This window comes from Callospermophilus lateralis, chromosome 16 (assembly GCF_048772815.1).
Source record: "Callospermophilus lateralis isolate mCalLat2 chromosome 16, mCalLat2.hap1, whole genome shotgun sequence".
Taxonomy (NCBI): Eukaryota; Metazoa; Chordata; class Mammalia; order Rodentia; family Sciuridae; genus Callospermophilus; species Callospermophilus lateralis.
This window is the reverse complement of record NC_135320.1, coordinates 82,921,504-82,945,895: the sequence shown is the minus strand read 5'-3', so window position 1 is coordinate 82,945,895 and position 24,392 is coordinate 82,921,504. Positions and strand designations below refer to the sequence as shown.

General features: G+C 40.7%; 1 protein-coding gene across 1 annotated transcript in view; it reads left to right on the top strand.

Annotated features, from left to right (window-relative positions):
- The window catches only part of Tmem71 (transmembrane protein 71), a 42,520-nt gene extending 33,661 nt beyond the window's left edge, over window positions 1-8,859 (top strand). The window contains exons 9-11 of the mRNA XM_076836046.2: window positions 5,263-5,324; window positions 5,415-5,475; window positions 8,449-8,859. Coding sequence (XP_076692161.2) covers window positions 5,263-5,324; window positions 5,415-5,475; window positions 8,449-8,464 — 139 coding nt within the window. The 3' untranslated portion in view covers window positions 8,465-8,859. The remainder of the gene's footprint in view (window positions 1-5,262; window positions 5,325-5,414; window positions 5,476-8,448) is intronic.
- Window positions 8,860-24,392: the final 15,533 nt, after the last annotated feature.

Sequence of the window (24,392 nt, the reverse complement as noted above, 5' to 3'; positions counted from 1 at the left end):
TATACCACAGTGAATCTCACCATCATGGACATCCACAAGACACTAATTTTAAAAAATAGGTTATTTAAGAATCATTTAACAAAAGAGATAATGATATGAGCAAAAGCATGAATGTGTCTCTCAGATATGTTGCCCTATTACTCCGCCATGAAGAAGAATGAAATTTTGGCATTTTCTGGTAAATGGATGGAACTGGAGAACATCATGCTAAGTGAAATAAGCCAGAAATTTAAAGGTTGAATATTTTCCCCCATATGTAGAAGCTAGATCAAAATAAGGGGAAAAAGGAGAGAATTCCATGAATATAGAAGGGAGAACAGTGCAGCAGGGAAAGGGGATTGATAGGATTGATGGCGAGGAAGCAGAGATGGGAAAAGAGAGGAACTGTGGAATGAAATTAACCAAATTATGCTATACATATATGAGTGTTCCACGGTGAATCTCATCTTTACATATAGCTATAAATCACATCTAAAAAACAATAAATACTGGAATACTGGAAGACCAGTAGAGTGGAGAACAGGGGGCAGGAGTTGGGGAGGGAAAGAGGAAAACTAGCTATTGAATGGAGCAAATTATATTCCATGCATGCATGATTATGTCAGATGAGCCCCACTATTATGTGTAACTACCCTTCACTAATAAAAACTCTTAAAAAGAAAAATGAGAAAATATATATTTCCAACCACATATTTGAAATGATTACATTAAAATAAAAGAAGTTATGAAAAAAGATGATAGGCACAAAGTCTGTAGGATGACATTTATGTAGAAGTCAAGGGAAGACAAAACTTATGAATTATTATAGACATAAAAACAGTGGTTAAACTGGAAGAAACAACAAAGGAACCTTCTAGGTTGCTGAATATATTCTATATCTTAATCTAGATAACATTTTCAGGGCTTATGTTAAAATGTCAAAATCGAAATGTGCAATTTTTATTCTTTACAGTACATACGTTAGAGCTCAATTTAGAGAAAAAGTTTTAGAAAATCATAAAAGAGATATTGGCAAAGACAGTCATCAGATTTTAATCATGACGGGTACTGGGAAGTGGCTTTTTAAAAATGACATTTTCGGGGTGGGGATGTGGCTCAAGCCATAGCATGCTCGCCTGGCATGCGTGCGGCCCGGGTTCGATCCTCAGCACCACATACAAAACAAAAGATGTTGTGTCTGCCAAAAACTAAAAAACAAATATTAAAAATTCTCTCTGTCTCTCTCTCACCTCTCTTTTTAAAAACAATGACATTTTCTTTTCTTTTGTACTTATTTTTTTAATATCAAATAATTTACATTTTGAAAATTAAAACCAACAAGGAATTATTCTTTTCTTAAAAAAATAACTACCCTGACATACAACCACCCATCAGATTGGAAAAATCCAAATATTTGATAACACACATTTTTGGCAAGGCTGGGAGATAGCAGTTGCGCTTCTACATTTCTGGTGAAATTTTTAATCATTAATACTTAAAATCCCTTAAGTAGGACGCTTTGACAATTTCTTTCTTTTTTAATTTGAATTTTTAATATTTATTTTTTATTTTTCGGCGGACACAACATCTTTTCTTTTTTGTATGTGGTGGTGAGGATTGAACCCGGGCCGCACGCATGCCAGGCAAGCGCGCTACTGCTTGAGCCACATCTCCATCCCCATTACAATTCTTATTACACATTTAGATCACAATTTTCCATATCTTTGTATATAAAGTATGTTCATACCAATCTATGCCTTTATACATCTACTTTTTTTGCATTACAATTTTAATACACATATATATGACAATTTTTTCATATCTCTGTATATAAAGTAGTTTGACATCTAATTCAAGTTTCATACATGTACTTTGTATAATAATGTCCATCACATTCCAGCATCCTTGCTAACCCCCTGCCCCCTCTGTTTCCCTCCCACCCCTGTTTCTTATCTAGAATTCATCTAATCCTCCCATGCCCTTCCTGCCTACCCCACTGTAAGTCAACCTCCTTATATCAGAGAAAACATTCTGCATATGTTTTTGGGGGATTGGCTAACTTCATTTAGCATTATCTTCTCCAACACTATCCATTTACCTGCAAATGCCATGATTTTGTTCTTTTTTGATGCTGAGTAAAATTCCATTGTGTATATATATGCCATATTTTTTTTTATCCATTCATCCACTGAAGGACATCTAGGTTGGCTCCACAGTTTAGCTACCGTGAATTGTGCTGCTATAAACATTGATGTGGCTGTGTCCCTGTAGTATGCTGTTTTTAGGTCCTTTGGGTACAGTCCGAGGAGAGGAATAGCTGGGTAAAATCGTGGTTCCATTCCAAGATTTCCAAGGAATCTCCCTATTGCTTTCCATGTTGGCTGCACCTATTTGCAGTCCCACTGGCAATGTATGAGTGTACATTTTCCCCAACATTCTCTCCAACACTTGTTTGTCTTCATAATAGCTGCGATTCTGACTAGAGTGAGATGATATCATAGAATGGTTTTAATTAGCATTTCTCTGATTGCTAGAGATGATGAGAATTTTTTATATATATTTGTTAATTGATTCTATATCCTCTTCTGAGAAGTGTCTGTTCAGGTCCTTGACCCATTTGTTTATTGGATTATTTGTTTGTTTGTTTTGGTACTATGGATTGAATTCAGGGGGCACTTGACCACTGAGCCACATCCCCAGTGTTTTGCTTTTTGAGTTCTTTATATACCCTAGAGATTAGAACTCTATCATATGTGTGAGGGGTAAAAAATTTGCTCCCTCGATGTAAGCTCTCTATTCACCTCACAGATTGTTTCTTTTTTTTTTTTTTAAGAGAGAGAGAGAGAGAGAGAGAGAGTTCCAATATTTATTTTTTAGTTTTCGGCAGACACAACATCTTTGTTTGTATGTGGTGCTGAGGATCCAACCCGGGCCGCACGCATGCCAGGCGAGCGCGCTACCGCTTGAGCCACATCCCCAGCCCCACAGATTGTTTCTTTTGCTGAGAAGAGTTTGACAATTTCTTTGAAACTTAAGGATGTCCCCTTTGACTTGGCTATATTCTTCCTGGGAATTTATCTTGAACCTACAATAGTACCTATGAAATGTATATAGAATGCTATTTGATGTATTTTAAAAAGTTTCTTATTTTATTTTTGTATTTATTTTTTTAAAGTGTATTTTTTTAGTTCACTCACAAAGTCATGCCACCATCACCACTACCTAATTCCATTTAATCACCGAAAAAAGAGCCCATAACTGGGCATGGTGGTGCACCTCAATAATCCTAGCAACTCTGAAGCCGGAGACAGAGAACAATCCAAGTTCAAGGCCAGTCTCAACAACTGAAATAATTCTCTGTGCTTCCTTAGATGAATGCCCCTCCTCCCTAAACGCTCAGAAACCACTTATCTGTTTGCTGTTCCTATGACCTTACCTTTTCCCAGAATTCTTTAAAAATGTAGTTATTCAGTATGTAGCCTTTTTGGCTTACCTTCTTTAACATAGCAAAATGCATTTAAGATGAATTCATATTGTTGCATGAATTAATAGCTCATTCCTTTTTATTTTTATGATAAATCTAGAAGTAACAATTGCAAAAAATAAAGCAAGGAGAAGAGGATAAGGGGTAGAAATAAAAACTTGGATTTCACATTGAATTTTACTCCACGTGGAACCATAGTTCTCCCCACCACTCCTTGTCTTCCTTCACTTCCTTACTTTTCCAGAAAAAAAAAATTTCTTTCATAGGGTATGTTGTTAATATATGATCAATGCAGAAATCTTTTCACCTTCTCTGCGACACATCCTTCTTGTAAGAAGAGGTACCAACCTACAGCAAGAAGAAATATGCCATTCTAACAGCCCAGTTCATAGACAGACCATGGATTGTTTATATATTCACCTGTTGAAAGCATCTTTGTTGCTTCCAGTTTTTGACAAATTTGGATAAAGTTTTGACAAGAAAACCTTTTCTTTTTTTTTTTTTAATAGAGACAGGGTTTCAACTCAGTTGGGTATGCAGGAGGCAGAGTGATTGCTGGGTGATAAGATGAGCTGCTTTGCAAGAAATTACCAAACATCTTCCAGAGTGTTTGTACCACTTCGCTCAGATCAGCAATGAATGAGCATTCTTGTTGCTGTGCATCTCTCTACATTCGTTATTGTCATTTTGGGGAGCTTTAGCCATCATCATAGGTATGGAGAGGAGTCTTGCTGTTTTAATTTGCATTACTCCAATGACAAATGACACTGGGCATAGCTTCTTAAATGTATTTGCCATATGAATACCTTCATTGGTGAGGTGTCTGAGTGTCTGTTCAGATCTTTCACCCATTTTTAAGTGGGTTGCTTTATTATTGTATAGTTTTAAGTGCTCTTTATATATTGTGATTAGAATTTCTTTGTCAGAAATGTTATTTGCAAATATTTTCCACAAAACTATACCTTGTCTTTTCACTATCTTAGCAGAGTCTTTCACAGAGAGAACTTTAAAAAATATTTTTTCATAAAATCCAATTAATTGATTTTTTCGAGAGATTGGGGACTTAGTGTTGAATTTAAAATCTTATTGCCAAACACAAGGTCACATAGTTTTTCACCTTGTATTACTCTAGAAGTTATATATTTTTACAGTTTACATTTTAGTCTAGCATTCATTTTAAGTTGGATTTTGTGTGAGATATGGTGAATATGTGGAGGTTCATTCTTTTGCATGTGAATAACCAATTGTTCCAATATCATTTGTTGAAGAAACTACTCTTTCTCCATTGAATTTCCTTTACATCTCTGCTAAAATCAGTGGCAAAGTACCCTTGGGTTGGATCCCCAGTACTACACACACACACAAGTTAATTTACTAGCCAAGCATGGTGGCACATGCCTGTAATCCTAGCAGCTTGGAAGGCTGAGGCAGGAGGACTGTGAGTTCAAAGCCAGCTTCAGCAACTGAGTGAGACCTTAAGCAACTCAGCAAGACCCAGTCTCTAGATAGAACATAAAAATGGGCAGGGGATATTGCTCAGTGGTTAACACCACTAGGTTCGATCCTCAGTACAAAAAAAAAAAAAAAAGTAAATTTTACTGCATCCATATGGGCCTATGTCTGGGCTCTCAATTCTCTTTCATCGATCTATTTGTCTATCCTTTTTCCAATACTGTATCTGTATTATTGTAGTTTTATAGTAAATCTGGAAATTATAAGTCTGTTTAAGTCTAAAAGGCCATCATGCATGTTGGAAATGCATAATTGCATGCTAAGTGGCAGCGATCTTGTTGTTTCAGATGGTGGATTGGAGGGGTATTATCCAATGTCTTCACGTGCACGGTGGTGATAACAATTGCTTGTAAGTAACAGTTTTGCAAACTGCTGTTCTGATTTCATTTGAATTTTGGTCATTTAAGTTATTTAACAATGTTTCTCCCTTCCGCCCCAGATGTTGTCCAGTCATTGTTCCTCAGCCTTGCCAGCTATTTCAAAGCCACCGCCCATGCCTGGTGAGTGTTGCCTGCGCCGTTCTCTTCCTCTGAACAGAGATGCCAGGCTGGCACTGGATATCTGAGAACGGTTTCTGCTGAGTAATAGTTGGCAATGACTACATATAGAAAAGATCCTGATTGTTCTTCCTGAACAATACTTTCAGTCAATCTGATAGTATCAACCCGCCTCCCAAATTCTCCCATCAAAATTGAATTAATTTTTAAGGCAGAAAGACTTAGGAAATAATATGAAAATAAGTGGCCTTTCCAATTATTTTGAAAGGGGCTTTTAAAGACTCATAGCCCTGCACTTTATAAATACTCACTTTAAGAGACCTTTATCTTATGTTATTCCAAACGGCTGGCAGACTGCCCACTAGATGTTCTGTTATGAACTGCAATTCCTCTGCTGTCTCTTACCCACTAATGATGCCCCTGTGTGCTGGCTGCTCTGGTGCAGCATATTTCAAAGGGTGAGATGCTCTTAGGACTCTAGACAGTCCACACCGTGCCATCCCACTGCAAGATGGCCCATGTTAATTACCTTCTCCCACAGCTTGGAGGTGAAGGTCTACAATTCAAATTGGTTGATTGGTCTTTGCTCTGGACACTGCGTTTCCCTGTTTTTGAAATCTTTGTATTAAATGTGAAATCACAATGGGATTGAATGAAGATTTATTTTGTTTACCACTCCCAGCAATATTGATTTACTGACACTTTGAGTGACACTTCCAATAATTTCTAGGCCATTCGGACTTCTTGGGGGGCAGTCACTGATAGAACTAAGTTTTGTTTAATCTGATAGTTAGAAAACTGGGTCTGGGAATCAACAACAATCCTTGGCAAATCAATGGCCTTTGTTTAAAACTCTTCTAAGATACCCATGTTCCTTCCTCAGACTGCAGGTTTCTTTCTAGATCTATGCACAAGCTCTAGGTATGTCTGACCTGACGTTCACTGCAGATCTGTGCTCAGATCTGAATACTGAAGTGACCATGAATCAGGACTAGACTACCAGAAATGTCTAGTCAAAAGATTGTCATTCAAGATTCATATTAAAACCCAACTTCCAGAAGAGAAAACATGATCACAGTTTGTCAAACAGTGAGACCTGTAAAAATTCCTTCTCTCTAGCTCTTAAGATTGGCTTGTACAAGTAATTAGAAAGACAGTTGTCATTCTGTAGGGAAGCTCTGGGTGAGAGCAGAGTCTCTCAAAGTATGCACGGGACTGTTTGTTCTAGAACCAGCAGGAGAGTTGATCTGAATCACAGGGTCTGAATCCTGATTCCAAACCTTCTGAATCAGAGTTTGGGGGTGAAGGAATGGTCTTCATTTTTAACAGACTCTCCAGGAAATTCTTTGATCATTAATTATGAGAATTTTGGGAAGACAGTTCCTAAAATGCTTTACCCCCTTGATTTCTGAAGTAGCAGTTCTTAACCTGCCAGATCTTCACTGAGAATTAGACTCTGTTCTATTCTACCTGGGATGCCCAGTTCAGCTTAGCAGGCATTCATGGAGTCTCTACTATGGATAACAAGGTTGCAAAACCAAGATATTGGCCAGGCTTAAGAGTTCAGAGTCTGATGAGAGTAACACACATGTAAAGGGCAAGATAGAGTTGAATTCTAATGGTAGGTGCAAGTGTGGAGCTAGCACAGAGGCCAAGGGAACCCCAGGAGGGAGAATTCTCTACACCAACAGGGGCAGGGACTGCAGGCTGGGAGGGCTTCCTGGAGGAGAAGGCATGGTTCTCTGCAGGTTACTCAGTACCTTCTGCTGCTTTGAGCTCCTTGCTGTTCTCTACTAAAACAGCAACTCAGGACCACATTTGTTTCCTACATAAGCATTCTCATCTGCAGCCTCACTTCTAGAATAGGATTTCTTCTTTGATTATTTATGTACATAATTTGACTTCCTTCATCCCCTCTCCATATTTTCCGGTTTCCCACCCACCTGGCCTCGTATACACACACTCTTGCATTTGAGATCTGTGGGAAAGGACTGTTGACTCCCATTTTTGTATTCACCCCCGTGCCTTGAAACTCATAGGCACTCCATAAATATTCAGCAAATTGAAGGTATACACAGCATCATTTCTTGAAGCACTTCCTTTATAGCAAGAGCTCTGTGCCTGCGTATTAAAGATTTTGCCAGCCTCTTTCTCTTACATAAACACATCCAGAGCTAACCAGCCAAATACATGATTATTCATACCAAGAATCAAGGAGGACTCAAGCCTCCTCTAACACCACTGAGGAGACTCTGAGGAAGTGGCCGGTGAGCACCGAGTAGGGTTCAGTGAACAGGAGCCCAGCAGCCCTCCGCGCCCTTCCTGCTCCCTGGGAGCTCAGATGAGAACAGCTGCCTCTTCTTCAAGGTTTTGTTCTCCCGGGGTCATTTCCCTTTCCCTTCATAGGGAAATTCTATTCCAACTGCCTTCTTCTTTCAGTTCAAAGTCTGCCTTCGTGGGGCTATTTCTCTTGTTCACCAATGTCAGGAGCATCCCTTGAAAATAAAGACGCCCAGGTATCCCCTGTCGCCAACAATGTGTTAGCGTCGGGTGCAGGTGTAACATGTTCACCACCTCCTGGTAACAAAATGAGCCCCATTTGTTCCATCCACTGTTAGACAGAGTAAGTTATATCCAAATACTTGGTGGGTGAATGAATCAACTTTAGGGAATGAAAATGCAAGGGAAACCCACAGGTATCCTCTAAGCTGTTGTCTTGGGAGTGGAATAGAAAACCCGGAAATGGTTTATTAACCAAGTACCAACCTGGGTTTAGGGGTGACAGCCTCCCTGGTCTTTCAGAGGACAGAACATTGAGAACTTGGGAGAAAACAAAAACAGAAAGTTACTTTGAGGCTCCATCCAGTCTTCCTAGTTGTGACTATTCCAACCAGTTTTGCATGTGTGTGATTAGACATCGCATTTCCTATGCATGTAGATGAATTATGCATTTCTTTTCTCTTTTCTCCAATCTAGGTTTGCCAGAATTTGACAACCATTTAGGAATGCCTCTGATGAATCTCTTCCATCTGAATATCCGGAAATTGTCCAACTTGCAGTCTGCTTGGAATTGACTGTTATATTTGCAAGGGAGTAAGCAGCTGGATGATGGAGGGGGGAAAAACAAATTTGGCTATGGGGCTTCTGTTCAAACCCTCAGTTTCCCCTCACAATGGTAACATGCTTATGAGAATCATGAATTTGCTTTTCCTTTGCGAACACTTTGCTTTCCTTGAAAAGGAAAGGGCGAGGGTGGGAAAGAGAGAACAGAGCGCTGGGGTGAATGGCCCTGTCACTCCCTCAGGCCCTGGTTCTCAAGCTTTAATTTTCACTGGAGAATCCTGTGTGGGGCTAGTGAAGGGTGGATTCCTGGGTGTGCCAGCTGGTGGGAACCTGTGCCTTACTGTCCTGCTTTAATTGGCCACTGAAAATAAGTTCATGTAATCAATTCCAGCTGGGAAGTAAAGAAATGCAGTTTGCACATTCAGTGTCACGTTGTGCCAGTTGGTCCTTCTTTCCACACGGAACCTTTCTGTCCGCTAGGGGGGTTAGGGACATTCCTGATGCCCACCAAGGTGACCTGGACCTGCAACAAGGGAATGTCACCGTATCTTTGGTTTGACTGAGAAAGGGCTGAATGTCCCATGTGACACTGCAGAGGTCCTCAACACCCAGCAAAGTTCTGGAGTGCCATGCCTTGGGAATCTGAGACGTTGCTGAAGCCTTTGTCAAAATCCACTGTGCGTTTGATTCTACAGTCTCATTTATTCATCCACTTAGTAAATAGATATTTAGTCCAACCATGTGCTGAAAGCCAGGCTTGCTGGTGTTGACAACAAAGAAGACAGATGAGGCCCTGCACCTGTGAGATGATGTGTGTAGGTAGGCTCCGGTCACTCTAAAACAGGTGGAACAGCCATTTTTAAAAGCTTTTATTGTAAAAACACAGAAAACAAAGTTAAAAAAGTGTGAATTAATGAATTATTATAGGGAAAAGACCCTTTTAAGAATCAAACATGAAAACAGACAAAACCTAGCTATCCATATGGCAGGCTTCAGGTTTCCTTGGAAAGCCCCACCTTGGGAACTCCCACTGTCCTTTTTTTCATGGTAATTACTTCTGTACCTTACCCGTACTTCCCTCTCCACTGTGCACCCTCCAGACCACCACACAGCACTTCCTGTTGTTGGCTGGATGGTCTCACGTGTCTTTGGGGTCTCTTTAGTGCCTTGGTTCCTCCACCAACCTCCACCCCGTCCCCAGCCTTTGAAGTTTGTTTCTGATGGAAACTGGATCCTCTGTCTTGTGTTCTGTCTTGTGACTTCCTCAGCTGGAGTTTTGCGGGTTGCATTCCTGTGGTGAAGTCCAGCGTTTCCTTCACTCTCTCACATTTCCTGCCAATGGATGGTTGATTTTAAAGCTTCATCATTTTTAGTTTTGGGTTTTTGGGGGACAACTTTTTCAAGGGTGGTGTCAAAGTCTTCATCAAAAGGGACACAGTATCTATGCCATCAGTAGCCATTTCTGCTCAATGCTTAGACCTTTACCGTTTTAAGGGTGGAAAAGTGATGAAATTCTAGTTCAACTATATCTTCTTTATTGATTCGTGGGGCTGTCTGTACAGGGAAACATCTGCCGTCTGATTACCCAGTGTTCAGATGTTATAGGAAAGGGAGAATGAATGCCCACCTCTCTCCCCTTATTTACCTTTTTCAAATCAGAGTTTGTTAGTTCCTTAGCATCTTTCAAGGGTGGTGGGATGCTATGTGTGATCATTTTATATGTATGAAGAAATTCTGGTTCATATGTAGATTTGTGCAGAAAGTATGCCTCTCAGCTTCCAAACTCTGCATACTTTATCCCTCAACAAGATGCCAAAAAGGTTGGGAAAGTAAATCAAAGTGTGAAAAGAATCCATAGAGAGTAACTCAACTTTTAAAATTCAACCAGCTTTTTTTCTTTTCTTTTCTTTTCTTTCTTTCTTTCTTTCTTTCTTTCTTTCTTTCTTTCTTTCTTTCTTCTTTTCTTTTTCTTTTCTTTCTTTCTTTTTTTTTTTTTTTTTTTTTTGAGAGCATACTACCTGCAAGAACTGAGCCAGGGACACAATGCTTTAAGCTGGGGGCTGCCTGCCTTCAGGGAGCTTGCTGTCCAGTAGGGAAACAAGACATGTGCGAAATGAGAAGGGTGCTTCCCGTATGGCCCGTGGTGGTAGGAGGTGCTAAGAACTGCAGCCGGCTCCCAGTCACCCAATGTCTTTGTCAGTTCCGGTTGTGGTAACAAATACCATACACTGTGTGGCTTTAATAGCTAACATTTCTTTATCATAGTTCTGAAGACCCAGAAGTCCAAGATTAAGGCACTGGCTGAATCTTTCTAGTTAGGACCCTCTTCCTGTTAACTCTATCTGGTGAGGGTCCTCTTCCTGGTTTGCTGATGACCGCCTTCTCCTCAGTTCTTCTCATGGTGGAGAGAGAGACCCCGGGTCTCCTCCTCCTGCTGTAAGGGTACTAATCCCATTCATGGGAGGCCCATCCTCATGACCACATCATTTACCAAAGGTCCCACGCTCTAATCTCATCACATCAGGGATGTGCCAACATGTCAGGTTGGGGGAGGGCATAAACAAACCACCCCTGGTGTGTGCCAGTGCTGGTAGGAGATGCACCATCTGCTGAATGAAGCATCACTCTTTTGACTGATGCAGGTCATCCACAGACCTTCATGAGAAGTATTGTTCTGTTGTTCTAGCAAATTCAAATATTTTACAGTTGCTCAAGCTCATTCATCCATACACAAATTTAATCAATCTTTGCAACTATTGATCGCCTGATGGTTACACAGTATTTTTTAGGGACCCAAATTTCTTTTTAATGAAGTATCATTCTATTCTCAAGGAACAGATGTCGGCAGACAGAGAATTGGCTAAGCATATGATTTCAAGTGTCAGATACATTTAAGAACTGAAACATTTTTTCAAGCAACATTTACTAAGTCAGAATTTTCAGTAGTTTAGGTGAGTTTTTTCCTCTGCATTGATGAGAATCGTGGTATCGTTGTCTCTTCTTGAGAAAGGTGAGGTATGGCAGGAAAAGCCAAGTATCAAAAATGGGGAGAAGAAAATGTAAAAAACTGTCACCGTGGTAATTAGCAAACAGTGGGAGAAAATGCCTGGGACCGCTGTGGCCATTACACACTGAACCCCCGACACCCCCTGGGCATGACGATGAATGTTCTGTGCTAGTGGGGCAAGGCCATGGGCCCCGTGGCTTGTCAAACACCCGTTAAGATGTTGTTGAGAAGGCGTTTTGTAGATGCAATTAATGTTCACACTCCTTGATGTTAGGAAAGCAGAGTAACCTCCATAGTACGTGTAGGTCTCACCCAGTCAGTTGAAGGCCTTAGAGCAAAGACAGAGGCTCCTCCAGGGGAAGGAATGCTCCCTTCAGGCTGCAGTGTAGACATTCTGCCCGAGTCTGCAGCCAAGAGACTCAAGACAGTGGCATCTCTCTCATCTGAGTTTTACTTTATCAGCTTGCTCTACAGATTCTAGACTTGCACTTCCCACAGTCCTATAAGTCATTTCCACAAAATCAATTATCATGACGTTCATAAAACGAAGTCGTTTCCACAGTTATCAATTTGTATGCACCAAACAATGGTGCTGCAACGTTCATAAAACGAACTCTCCTCAAGTTCAAGAGTCAAATAGACCACAACACAATAATTATGGGTGACTTCAACCCACCGCTCTCTCCATTAGACAATTCCTCCAGACAAAAGCTGAATAAAGAAACTATAGAACTCAATATCACAATCAATAACCTAGACTTAACTGACATATATAGAATATATCAACCATCATCAAGTGGATACACGTTCTTCTCAGCAGCACACGGATCTTACTCAAAGATAGACCATATATTATGCCATAGGGCAACTCTTAGTAAATATAAAGGTGTGGAGATAATACCATGCACCTTATCTGATCATAATGGAATGAAACTGGAAATCAATGATAAAAGAAGGAAGGAAAAATCCTGCATCACCTGGAAAATGAACAATATGTTACTGAATGATCAATGGGTTACAGAAGACATAAAGGAGGAAATCAAAAAATTCTTAGAGATAAACAACAATACAGTCACAACATACTGGAATCTATGAGACATTATTAAAGCAGTTTTAAGGGGGAAATTCATTTCCTGGAGTTCATTCCTCAAAAAAAGAAAAAACCAACAAATAAATGAACTCACACTACATCTCAAAACCCTAGAAAAGGAAGAGCAAAACAACAGCAAATGTAGTAGAAGATAAGAAATAATTAAAATCAGAGCAGAAATCAACGAAATTGAAACAAAAAAAACATTGAAAAAATTGATAAAACTAAAAGTTGGTTCTTTGAAAAAATAAATAAGATTGACAGACCCTTAGCCATGCTAACGAAGAGAAGAACAGAGATAACTCAAATTACTAACATACAGGATGAAAAAGGCAATATCACAACAGACACTACAGAAATACAGAAGATAATTAGAAAGTATTTTGAAACCCTATATTCCAATTAAATAGAAGATAGTGAAGATATTGATAAATTTCTTAAGTCATATGATCTGCCCAGATTGAGTCAGGAAGACACATACAATTTAAACAGACCAATAATAAAGGAAGAAATAGAAGAAGCCATCAAAAGACTACCAACCAAGAAAAGCCCTGGACCGGATGGGTATACAGCGGAGTTTTACAAAACCTTCAAAGAAGAATTAATACCAATACTTTTCAAGCTATTTCAAGAAATAGAAAAAGAAGGAGCTCTTCCAAATTCATTCTATGAGGCCAACATCACCCTGATCCCGAAACCAGACAAAGACACTTCAAAGAAAGAAAACTACAGACCAATATCTCTAATGAACTTAGATGCAAAGATTCTCAATAAAATCCTGGTGAATCAAATACAAAAGCATATCAAAAAAATTGTGCACCATGATCAAGTAGGATTCATCCCTGGGATGCAAGGCTGGTTCAATACACGGAAATCAATAAATGTTATTCACCACATAAATAGACTTAAAGATAAGAACCATATGATCATCTCGATAGATGCAGAAAAAGCATTCGACAAAGTACAGCATCCCTTTATGTTCAAAACACTAGAAAAACTAGGGATAACAGAAACTTACCTCAACATTGTAAAAGCTATATATGCTAAGCCTCAGGCTAGCATCATTCTTAATGGAGAAAAACTGAAGGCATTCCCTCTAAAATCTGGAACAAGACAGGGATGCCCTCTCTCACCACTTCTATTCAATTTAGTTCTTGAAATACTAGCCAGAGCAATTAGACAGACAAAAGAAATTAAAGGCATAAAAATAGGAAAAGAAGAACTTAAATTATCACTATTTGCGGACGACATGATTTTATACCTAGAAGATCCAAAAGGGTCTACAAAGACACTACTAGAACTAATAAATGAATTCAGCAAAGTGGCGGGATATAAAATCAACACGCATAAATCAAAGGCATTCCTGTATATCAGCAACAAAACTTCTGAAATGGAAATGAGGAAAACCACTCCATTCACAATATCCTCAAAGAAAATAAGATACTTGGGAATCAACCTAACAAAAGAGGTGAAAGATTTATACAATGAAAACTACAGAATCCTAAAGAGAGAAATAGAAGAAGATCTTAGAGGATGGAAAAATGTACCCTGTTCATGGATAGGCAGAACTAACATCATCAAAATGGCGATATTACCCAAAGTTCTCTACAGGTTTAATGCGATGCCAATCAAAATGCCAACGGCATTTCTTATAGAAATAGATAAAGCAATCATGAAATTCATATGGAAAAACAAAAGACCCAGAATAGCAAAAGCAATTCTAAGCAGGAAGTGTGAATCTGGAGGTATAGCTATACCAGAGTTCAAACTGTACTACAAAGCAATAGTAACAAAAACAGCGTGGTACTGGTACCAAAACAGGCAGGTGGACCAATGGTACAGAATAGAGGACACAGAAACCAATCCACAAAATTACAACTTTCTTATATTTGATAAAGGGGCTAAAAACATGCAATGGAGGAAGGATAGCATCTTCAACAAATGGTGCTGGGAAAATTGGAAATCCATATGCAACAAAATGAAACTGAATCCCTTTCTCTCACCATGCACAAAAGTTAACTCAAAATGGATCAAGGAGCTAGATATCAAATCAAAGACACTGCGTCTGATAGAAGAAAAAGTTGGCTACGATCTACATACTGTGGGGTTGGGCTCCAAATTCCTTAATAGGACACCCATAGCCCAAGAGTTAATAACAAGAATCAACAAATGGGACTTACTTAAACTAAAAAGTTTTTTCTCAGCAAGAGAAACAATAAGAGAGGTAAATAGAGAGCCTACATCCTGGGAACAAATTTTTACCCTTCACACTTCAGATAGAGCCCTAATATCCAGAATACACAAAGAACTCAAAAAATTAAACAATAAGATAACAAATAACCCAATCAACAAATGGGCCAAGGACCTGAACAGACACTTCTCAGAGGAGGACATACAATCAATCAACAAGTACATGAAAAAATGCTCACCATCTCTAGCATCAGAGAAATGCAAATCAAAACCACCCTAAGATACCATCTCACTCCAGTAAGATTGGCAGCCATTATGAAGTCAAACAACAATAAGCGCTGACGAGGATGTGGGGAAAAGGGTACACTTGTACATTGCTGGTGGGACTGCAAATTGGTGCGGCCAATTTGGAAAGCAGTATGGAGATTCCTGGGAAAGCTGGGAATGGAACCACCATTTGACCCAGCTATCGCCCTTCTCGGACTATTCCCTGAGGACCTTAAAAGAGCGTACTACAGGGATACTGCCACATCAATGATCATAGCAGCACAATTCACAATAGCTAGACTGTGGAACCAACCTAGATGTCCTTCAATAGATGAATGGATAAAAAAAAATGTGGCATTTATACACAATGGAGTATTACTCTGCACTTAAAAATGACAAAATCATGGACTTTGCATGGAAATGGATGGCATTAGAGCAGATTATGCTAAGTGAAGCTAGCCAGTCCTTAAAAAACAAATGCCAAATGTCTTCTTTGATATAAGGAGAGCAACTAAGAACAGAGCAGGGAGGAAGAGCATGAGGAAAAGATTAACATTAAACCGAGATGAGTGCTGGGAGGGAAAGGGAGAGAGAAGGGAAATTGTATGGAAATGGAAGGAGACCCTCAATGTTACACAAAATTACATATAAGAGGTTGTGAAGGGAAAGGGGGAAAAAAAGGGAGAGAATTGAACAACAGCAGATGAGGTAGAGAGGGAAGATGGGAGGGGAGGGGAGGGGGGATAGTAGGGGATAGGAAAGGTAGCAGAATAAAACAGTCACGAATATGACATTATGTAAAAATGTGAATGTGTAACCGATGTGATTCTGCAATTTGTATGTGGGGTAAAAATGGGAGTTCATAACCCACTTGAATCAAATGTATGAAAGATGAAAAAAAAAAAAAACCACAAAATCAAACTCCCTCTCCCCCACCCTACATTTATTTGTTTATTTATTTATTTATTTATACACATATTCAGTATACTGTATTAGTTAAAGGTTTCCCCAACACAGATTCAATAGGATATATTATATAATATAACCGTATATAATATATAAGAGAATATAATTTAATAACATATTATGACCAATAAGATATGATATAAACATAGTATGTGATATACAATATATATTTATAAGGCACATTATAACCAATAATATATATGATGTATATAATATTAACTATAGATAATATGGATACATATATCATATTGCTTTTATTTCTCTGGAGAATCTAACAGAGCAGGTATGGAAATTAGCATTCTATACATTTGATAGATAACCATAGAGAGGTTAAAAAACTTTCCCAAGGGTTCCCAAGAGGGTAAGTGGGAACCTTACGTTTCACATCCAGATCTGTCTGCCCACTGCCTTTGCTTTCCCTGCGGTGGACTGATGCTGGGAAGGGTAGTTGAAGGGCATGTGACCTTTAAGATCATTACATGAGCTGTTCTTGCCAGAAATGCTAATGCAGGTGAGAGTTTTCTCCATGAAGCAAAAAAGACTAAATAAAAACAGAGTTCCCCGGGATGAAAGATTAGTCAATATATATAAATTAATAAATACAGTTAATCACATAAATAGAATTAAGACCAAAAACCACATTATCATCTCAATCAATGCAGAAAAGAACTTCAAGAAAATCCAGCAATCATTCATATTAAAACAGTGAGGAAGCTAGGGATAGAAGGTACTTACTTCTAAACTCAGGATGAAGACACTCATTCTCACCACTCCTATTGAACATTTTCCTTAAAACTCTAGCCAAAGCAATCAGGCAAGAGAAGAAAATAACAAAGGGATATGAAGAGGAAAAGAACAAGTCAAATTATCTGTTCACTGATGACATGATTTTCTATTTAGAAGACCAAAAAAACTCCACCAGAAGACTTAAAACTTAGACTCTTCTAGAGAACTGATAAATTCAGCAAAGTATCAGGATGCAAGATCAACATACAAAAAAAATCAATAGTTTATTATATGCCAATAGTGAATCTACTGAAAGAAATCAGGAAAGCAATTCCATTTACAATAGCTGAAAACAAATACTTAGGAATAGATCTAATCAAGGAGGTGAGATAACTCTACAATAAAAATTATAGAAAACTGAAGAAAGAAATTTAAAAAGACTTAAAAAGATAGAAAGACCTTCAATGTTCTTGAGTAGGCAGAATTGATATTGTCAAAATGGCTATATTATCAAAAGTGATACAATGCAACTCCCATCAAAATACCATTGAAATTCTTCACAGAACTGGACAAAAGTCCTAAAATTCATATATAAGAATAAAAGATCCATAATAGTCAAAGCAATTGTGAGCAAGAAGAGCAACATTTAGAGACATCACATTACCTCATCTCACATTATACTCAGAGCTATGGTATTGGCATCAAAATAGACATAAAGACCAGCAGAATAGAATAGAAGACACAGAGGAAAATCCACCTGGATGAAGTCATTTGATACTAGAAAAAAGTGCCAAAAACATCCTTTGGAGAAAAAACAGCCTTTTAAACAATTGGGGCTGGGAAAATTGGTCATCCATATGTAGAAGAATGAAACTAGATTGCTATCTCTCATCCTGCACAAAAATCTACTCAAAGTGATCAAAGACCTAAGAATTAGACCAGAAACACAACTGCTATAAGAAAGATAAGCTCAGCAATTCAAAATATTAGTGCTGACTTCCTTATCAAAACACCTAAAGCTCAGGAAATAAAACCAAGCATCAATATGTGAGATGTCATCAAATTAAAGACCTTCTGCACAGAAATTGAAACAATTCAGAGCATGGAGAGAGAGCCTACAGGAAATGGGAGAAACTCTTTGCCAGCTACTCCTCTGATTGATAGGGAATTAATATCCAGAATATGTAAGGAGACAAAAAAATCTTAACGCCATAAAACAAAAAAATCAATAAATGGTCGAATGATCTAAGTAGACATTTCTTAGAAGAAATACAAAGAGCCAATAATTACATTAAAAAATCTCACCATTAGATATCAAAACAATAATGAGATTTCATCTCACTCCAGTTAGAATGGCAATCATCAAGAAGACAAATAGATTATTGACAAGGAAGTAGGCAAAAAGGTCTACTTATACTTTGTGGTGGGACTGCAATTTAGTACAACCCTTTTGTAAAGCAGTGTGGAGATTCCCTAAAAGACTAAGAATGTAAGCACATATGACCCAGCTATACCACAGCTTGACATTTATACAAAACAAGTAAAATCGGCATACTCTAGTGATACATGCATACCAATGTTTGTAACAGCATGATTCACAACAAATTAAGTTATGGAACCAGTGTAGGTACTCACCAACTGACAAACGGATGAGGAAAATGTGATACACACACACACACACACACACACACACACACACACACACAATGGAGTTTTACTCAGCCATGAAGAAGAATGGAATTACATCATTTGCTGATAAATGGGTGGAACTGGATGATATCATATAAAATGGAACAAGCCAGACTCAGAAAGTCAAAGGTTAAATGTTTTCTTTTATAAGTGGAAGCTAGAGAGAGAGAGAATGAATTAAAAAGGAGATATCACAAAAATAGGAGGGAGACCAATTGAGTAGAGCGAGCAGAACGGGGAGAGGGAGAAAGGGAGGAAGGGGAAGGTACCGGGGAATGAGGTTGATCTAATTATGCTCTTGGGTATGCACAGTCCCACTATTATGTATAATTTTTTTATTGGTGTATTGAATCACAACACACCAATAAAAATAAAGCCAACTTTCCAGGCCAATCCTGACCTTTCCTTTCTTCTTGCACCTCATGCTTCTCCCATCTACTTCCTCAGAGAACTGCCGTGATTGGAATGCTGCGCAGAACAGACGTCGCCTGCCCTTGACTGGCCCACGGAACGGCCTCTGCCTTCACAGGCTTGTGCAGCTCCAGCGGTTTATTATAAAAGCAGCTGCCCATTTAACATTGCACCTGCCACGTGCCAGGTGTTCCCCACTCTACCCGTAACCCTCATGGCAGTCCTGTGTCAGCTGTCACAACCAACATGATGTTCCTTCATCTTGCAACCACGTCTCTGGCCATGCACGGATGGCCTCCCAGCCTCCCTGCCATGTCCTCTCTTAATTGCATCAGGAGAGAGCCCTGCTCCTTCCCTTGTGGGTTGACTATGTGAGTCCACTGAGGCAGCCCAGTGAGGAAAGCAGGGAGCAGGTCTCTAGTGACTCCAGTCATGCTGTCCCATCCCTGTTTTGAAAGTGAGGAAGGGAAACCTTAGAGCGGATGCCTGACCTGCCTATGTAACACGCTCAGTGATGGTGAAGCGGGGCTTCTTCCACCCCAGATCTCCAAGGCTCCTGTGCCTTTGCCCCTTCACACTCTCTCTGCAAAGCTTCTCCAAGCTGCTATCTACCTAGCCACTTCCAAACGACTGAGATGCAGAATGATCTGTCTGTGCTGCAGGGGATGCCAACTACCACCCCAAGAGGAATCCCCCTGCTGCTCACAAGGCAGCAGACGCTGACACCTGCCAACTTGGCAGACTTTGCCTCGATGCCACATCTCCCTACCAGGCCTTGATGAAGGTCTGATCATGTATTTTTTAAAAATCTATCCCACTGTGCTGGCTGGGTCCCCTCCATCTGTCCCATGCTGGGTGAAATCTGCTACAGCTGCAAGCTACACCTGCTAGGGAGCCAGGCATGGTACCCTGGGGCAAGGGCACTTCAGCAGGTGCATGCAAAACCTGGCAACCTCTTTGCAAAAAATTTCGTCTCCTATTGTAGCCTTAAAGGAAATAAAAACAAAGAAAAAATGAAACGGCTGGAGAAAAACACAGGCTGGTGTATCAGGACTTGGATTTTCAACACCAAAGTGAGTCATTTTACATTTGCCTAGTGAAAAGGGAGGGCGCCCCACTCTTCCAGCCCCCTCCAAATCAAACAGCTACCTTTGTGTAGGTGAAACTCAAGTTAAGGCTGAAAATGATCTGCTGTTATTGGGGAGGAGTTAGCTGAAACACAGTGCCAGTGGGTCTGTTTTCTTTCCTTTTTTCTTTTTCTTTTTTTTGTAAAAGGAAAATTCAAGGAGCACATTCCAGAACCTTGCACCTTCCCAACTTCCTGCTTTCTTTTCCCCCTGAGTGGCATCCTTTGAACACCAGCATAACAGACAGCTTGATACTCTGAAGCCAGACTTGGCCCTGGGCTGGGCTGGGCTGAGCCCCAGCTATTTCACTGCTGGGTCTTTGGACCAGCACCTCACCATTCTAAGTCATCGTCTCCAAGTCCTCAATAGGACTCAATGTCGCCTGGTTCTTGGCATTTTTATGAGAATTAAACGAGTCCATGCAGGCAAAGCACGTCGCATTTAACACAGTGCTAGACACAAGGCGAGCTCTTTCAAAGCGGGCTCTCCTTGCTTCCTCTTCTTCCTACCCTTGTGGCCGTGGTAATAGCAAGGTTAGTAGTGCTAGCAGTGCCAGTTCCTGGGACCTTGGGGGATTTCTCAGTTGGTGGATGACTACTAGAAGGGAGAGCGGAATGAGGTCAATCCAGCTAAATAAACAATTTCTTCCAACATTTAACAGAAGGCAGAGTGGTACAAAGACAAAGCATGGATTTTGAAGTCAGCAGATGTAGGCAAGCCGAAGACACAGAATTCCGGCTGTTCCGTTGCTTCCAGCTTTGTGATTTTGGACCTGTCACGCAGTTCCCTTGGCCCTCCTGCTTCTCATCTGTGTAGCAGGCACGAGTTCATGTCTGTGGCCTTCTCTGAAGTGCTGGCTGCAGTATCCGTGTCACAGGGACTTAAAGAGTGGCAGGAGAAAAATAGCTTCTCTAATTCGATTTTCTTTATTTTTGAAAGTGATTCAGCATCATTTTATTTAAGTAAAAAAAGAAAATTCAAGTAAACACAAGTTTAAAAAAAAATGACCCAGCATCTCACAACCTATAAGAAGCTAACCACGACAGACAGCTTGGTTCATCTCCAAGAAGGCTCCTTGGATGTGGGCTGATAGGGGACCAAGGCAGTCCAGGGAGAGAGCAGTGGATGGAGAAGCTGCCGCCATCTGGGGTCGGTCACGTCACCATTGCCTGCTGGAAGCAGAGAGTTCCATCAGGTGACAGGCCCAACTCCCTGCCATCAGCTGTCACAGTGCACCAGTGTCACCCCACCCTGCCCTCAAAATGGGGGCAAGATGGTCACATAATGAAATTCAGTTTTGAAGACACCCTGTCTGAAGGGGAGCAGGACCCATGGTGAAATCTGGGGCACGCAGTTGGTCACCACATTCTCCCTGCCTCCCTCCCCTCCCTGTTCTTTCAGTGCTCAGCCCCAGGTTTGTTCTGTGGCTGGTGCAGCTCACAGGCGCACAGTCTAATGGGCGAGGTAGACAAAGGGGTGGTGACGTCAATGTGATGAGCAGTGACATCTGGGCAGCTCTCCCCTCCTCTGCTTGGTAACAGGCGGACACTTCCCAGGTGTCCTCTGCACTGCTGCAGCACTCAGACCACAGACCTGTGTCCAGGGCCTGTCCTTCTTCATGACCACCACTCCAGAGAGGCCACTTCAATGTGGTTATCACTCTAGTGCCTAACAGGCCTGCTGCAGGGTACTTAGTGAACAATGACCAGATAGATGCAGTTGAAATGATGTAAGACCTGGTGGTGTCCAGTGGACATCTGCTATCATCATGTGTGTCCTCCCCAACTCAGGCTGACGTTTCATGGCCATTACAATAGGATGAAGAGGTAGGACCTATAAGAGGTGGGTAGGCCACAAGGATTTCACCCCAAGCCTGGGACTAGCGCTCTTATAAAATGGCCCACTCCTGCTCTCGCTCGCCCTTCCACTGTTCCTCATGGGATGATGCAGGAAGACGCCCTTTACCAGCTGCCGACTCCCTCCAATCTTGGACTTCCAGCCTCCAGAACTGTGAGGCAGCACATCTCTGTTCATTATAAATTACCCCGTGTGTAGAATTGTGTGATAGCAGCACAAAATGGTCTAAGACACACCGTTTCCCTTCCTCTCCAATTCTGGTTCTTATAATGATCTTTCTTTGGGCAATTATCCCTTTGGGGGGAATTCTGGGCTGATGAGCTCAGATCCAGACCCCGAGGCCTAAGGACAACGGAAGCATGGGACGCAATGTTGGCCAACCAGGTTTTCTTTCTTTTCTCACCTCTCTGGGGGATAGGAGGTGATTGGAGGAAGACCAGGAACAAGTCTTCAGGAGTGAGGCATATGCTCTCCTGCTGATGGGGTCCCCCCAAACCTACTTAACCATGTCTTTCATAGAATCCCTGAGGAAACTCAGAGTCTTTTGAATGGATTCCTTCTTCTAATTTAAGTTGGTCAGAACACATTAATCTTGCCTGCTACCAAATACGTGCACGCATGCATGTGCATGCGCGCGCGCGCACACACACACACACACACACACACACACAATTATACCTTTTTTAAAAAATTTAATTGAGCCAAAATGTATATAACATAAGGTTAAACACTTAAAAGTGTACAATTCAGTGGCATTTAGTAGAGTCACAGTTTTGTGTACCCACTTCATCAAGTTTTCTTTGATGAAGAAAACTTTTTATTCACTCCAAATGGAACCTGTACTCATTAAGAGTTGCTCTCCATTCTCCCTCCCTAGGGCCAGCACCTGCTATTTTTGTTTCCATCTCTGGATATTTCTATTTTCCATATTTCGTATAGTTGGAATCACGTACTCTGGCTTTTGTGTTGGTTTGTGTCACTTCTCATGATGTTTTCAAGGTTCACCCACATCCTAACCGTGTCAGCATTCATTTCTAGTAAGGTTGAGTAATATTCCACTTTGTGGATATACCACATTTGGTTTATCCATTTGTCGACGGATGGCATTGCTTGTTTCCACCTTTTATATATCACGAACCTTTCTGAAAGGCAAGGGTGAAGTATGGATTTAGCCGGCAAAGAAAACGGGAAGGAATTCTGAAGGAAAGGGAGCAGCTTGTCTCAGGGCGTAGGATCCCCCTTCCTGATCTCCCTCTTTCCCTCTTCAGGGAACCAGCTGGCGTCTGCTGAGCAGCAGCTGGACTCATCCTCTTCAACCTGCCCCAGATCTCTCTTCTTGCCTGTTAAAAAGCCCCCATCCCACCTTCCATTTCCTGTGTTGCCTACGCTGTGTCCATCACTGGCCCCTGTCTGTCCTTAAAACACACCAAACTCACTCCACCTCAGCCTTTGCACCTGTGGAGCACCTTCTCCCTGAACTTCCCAAGGCCAGCTTGCTTTCATCCTACAAATGCCACCTCTACAGAGAGGTCATGCCGACCACCCTAGGTGTGTCCCCCCACCTCCCGTTCATCCACACCACCCCAGGTCACCTGCCGACCTCATTATCAGAAATAATCCCTTTTGTTCATTGGCGACAAGTGACTTTTGTGTGTCCCCCTTTGTTATGTTTTTTAATATACGATTCCTTCTGCTCTTTCCTCTTTTCACTAGAACAGAAGCTCCAAGAATTTGTTGAGTCACCAGTAAAAAAAGTGGTGCCTGGCACAGAAAGAATTCAACAGATAATTGTTTAATGAGCAGATGGTTGGGCAGGACCCACTGAAGAACTGGCAAGAAATATATTGTGTCTGGTGCAGAGAAAGAACCTCGAGTGGCCCAGAGTTGGAGCGTTGACTGTGTCCCGATTTTCCAAGATGCCCTACTGAGAGCAGACTCATTCTAATTTAGCTTCAGAAATTCTCTGATGTAATTTTTTTTATAGAACTGAAAGGACTTTAATATTTTCTAATGTTTCTGTGTCAGAGTCAGCATAGAAATCCCAGGAGTTGCCCTTGAGAGGTGATTTGCAAGAAGGAGATAGTATAGTGTTGGGAGGAATCTGATATTCATTTTCTTTATATGCTATGTGGCTTTAGAAAAATTTCCTAATTTCTCTAAAGTCCAGGGTTTTCTTTTTTATTGGCAACAATGCAATGTATTGGAGGATAAAAGTTTCTCATGGTCTATGACAAAATGTGAGGTGGGTTGTACATACTTAAGTTTCACCCTCAGAATCTCCCTGTATTCTGTTGTGCTATGAGGATGATAGGGACTATTATTCGCATTTCATTTCACTATTGAGAGACCAAGAGGGTAAGTCAATTGTCAATCACTGGAGGAACCAAAACGAGGGTCCCAGTTGTGTCTCCAAATCCAGGGCTTCTTGCCTACCTCACTGGAAAGTTGTGATGATTATTGGTTCTTAGCATATGCATTCCGTTTCCTCTCCTGTGCTGCTAGTCCACTGTCCGTCTCTCCTCTCCTG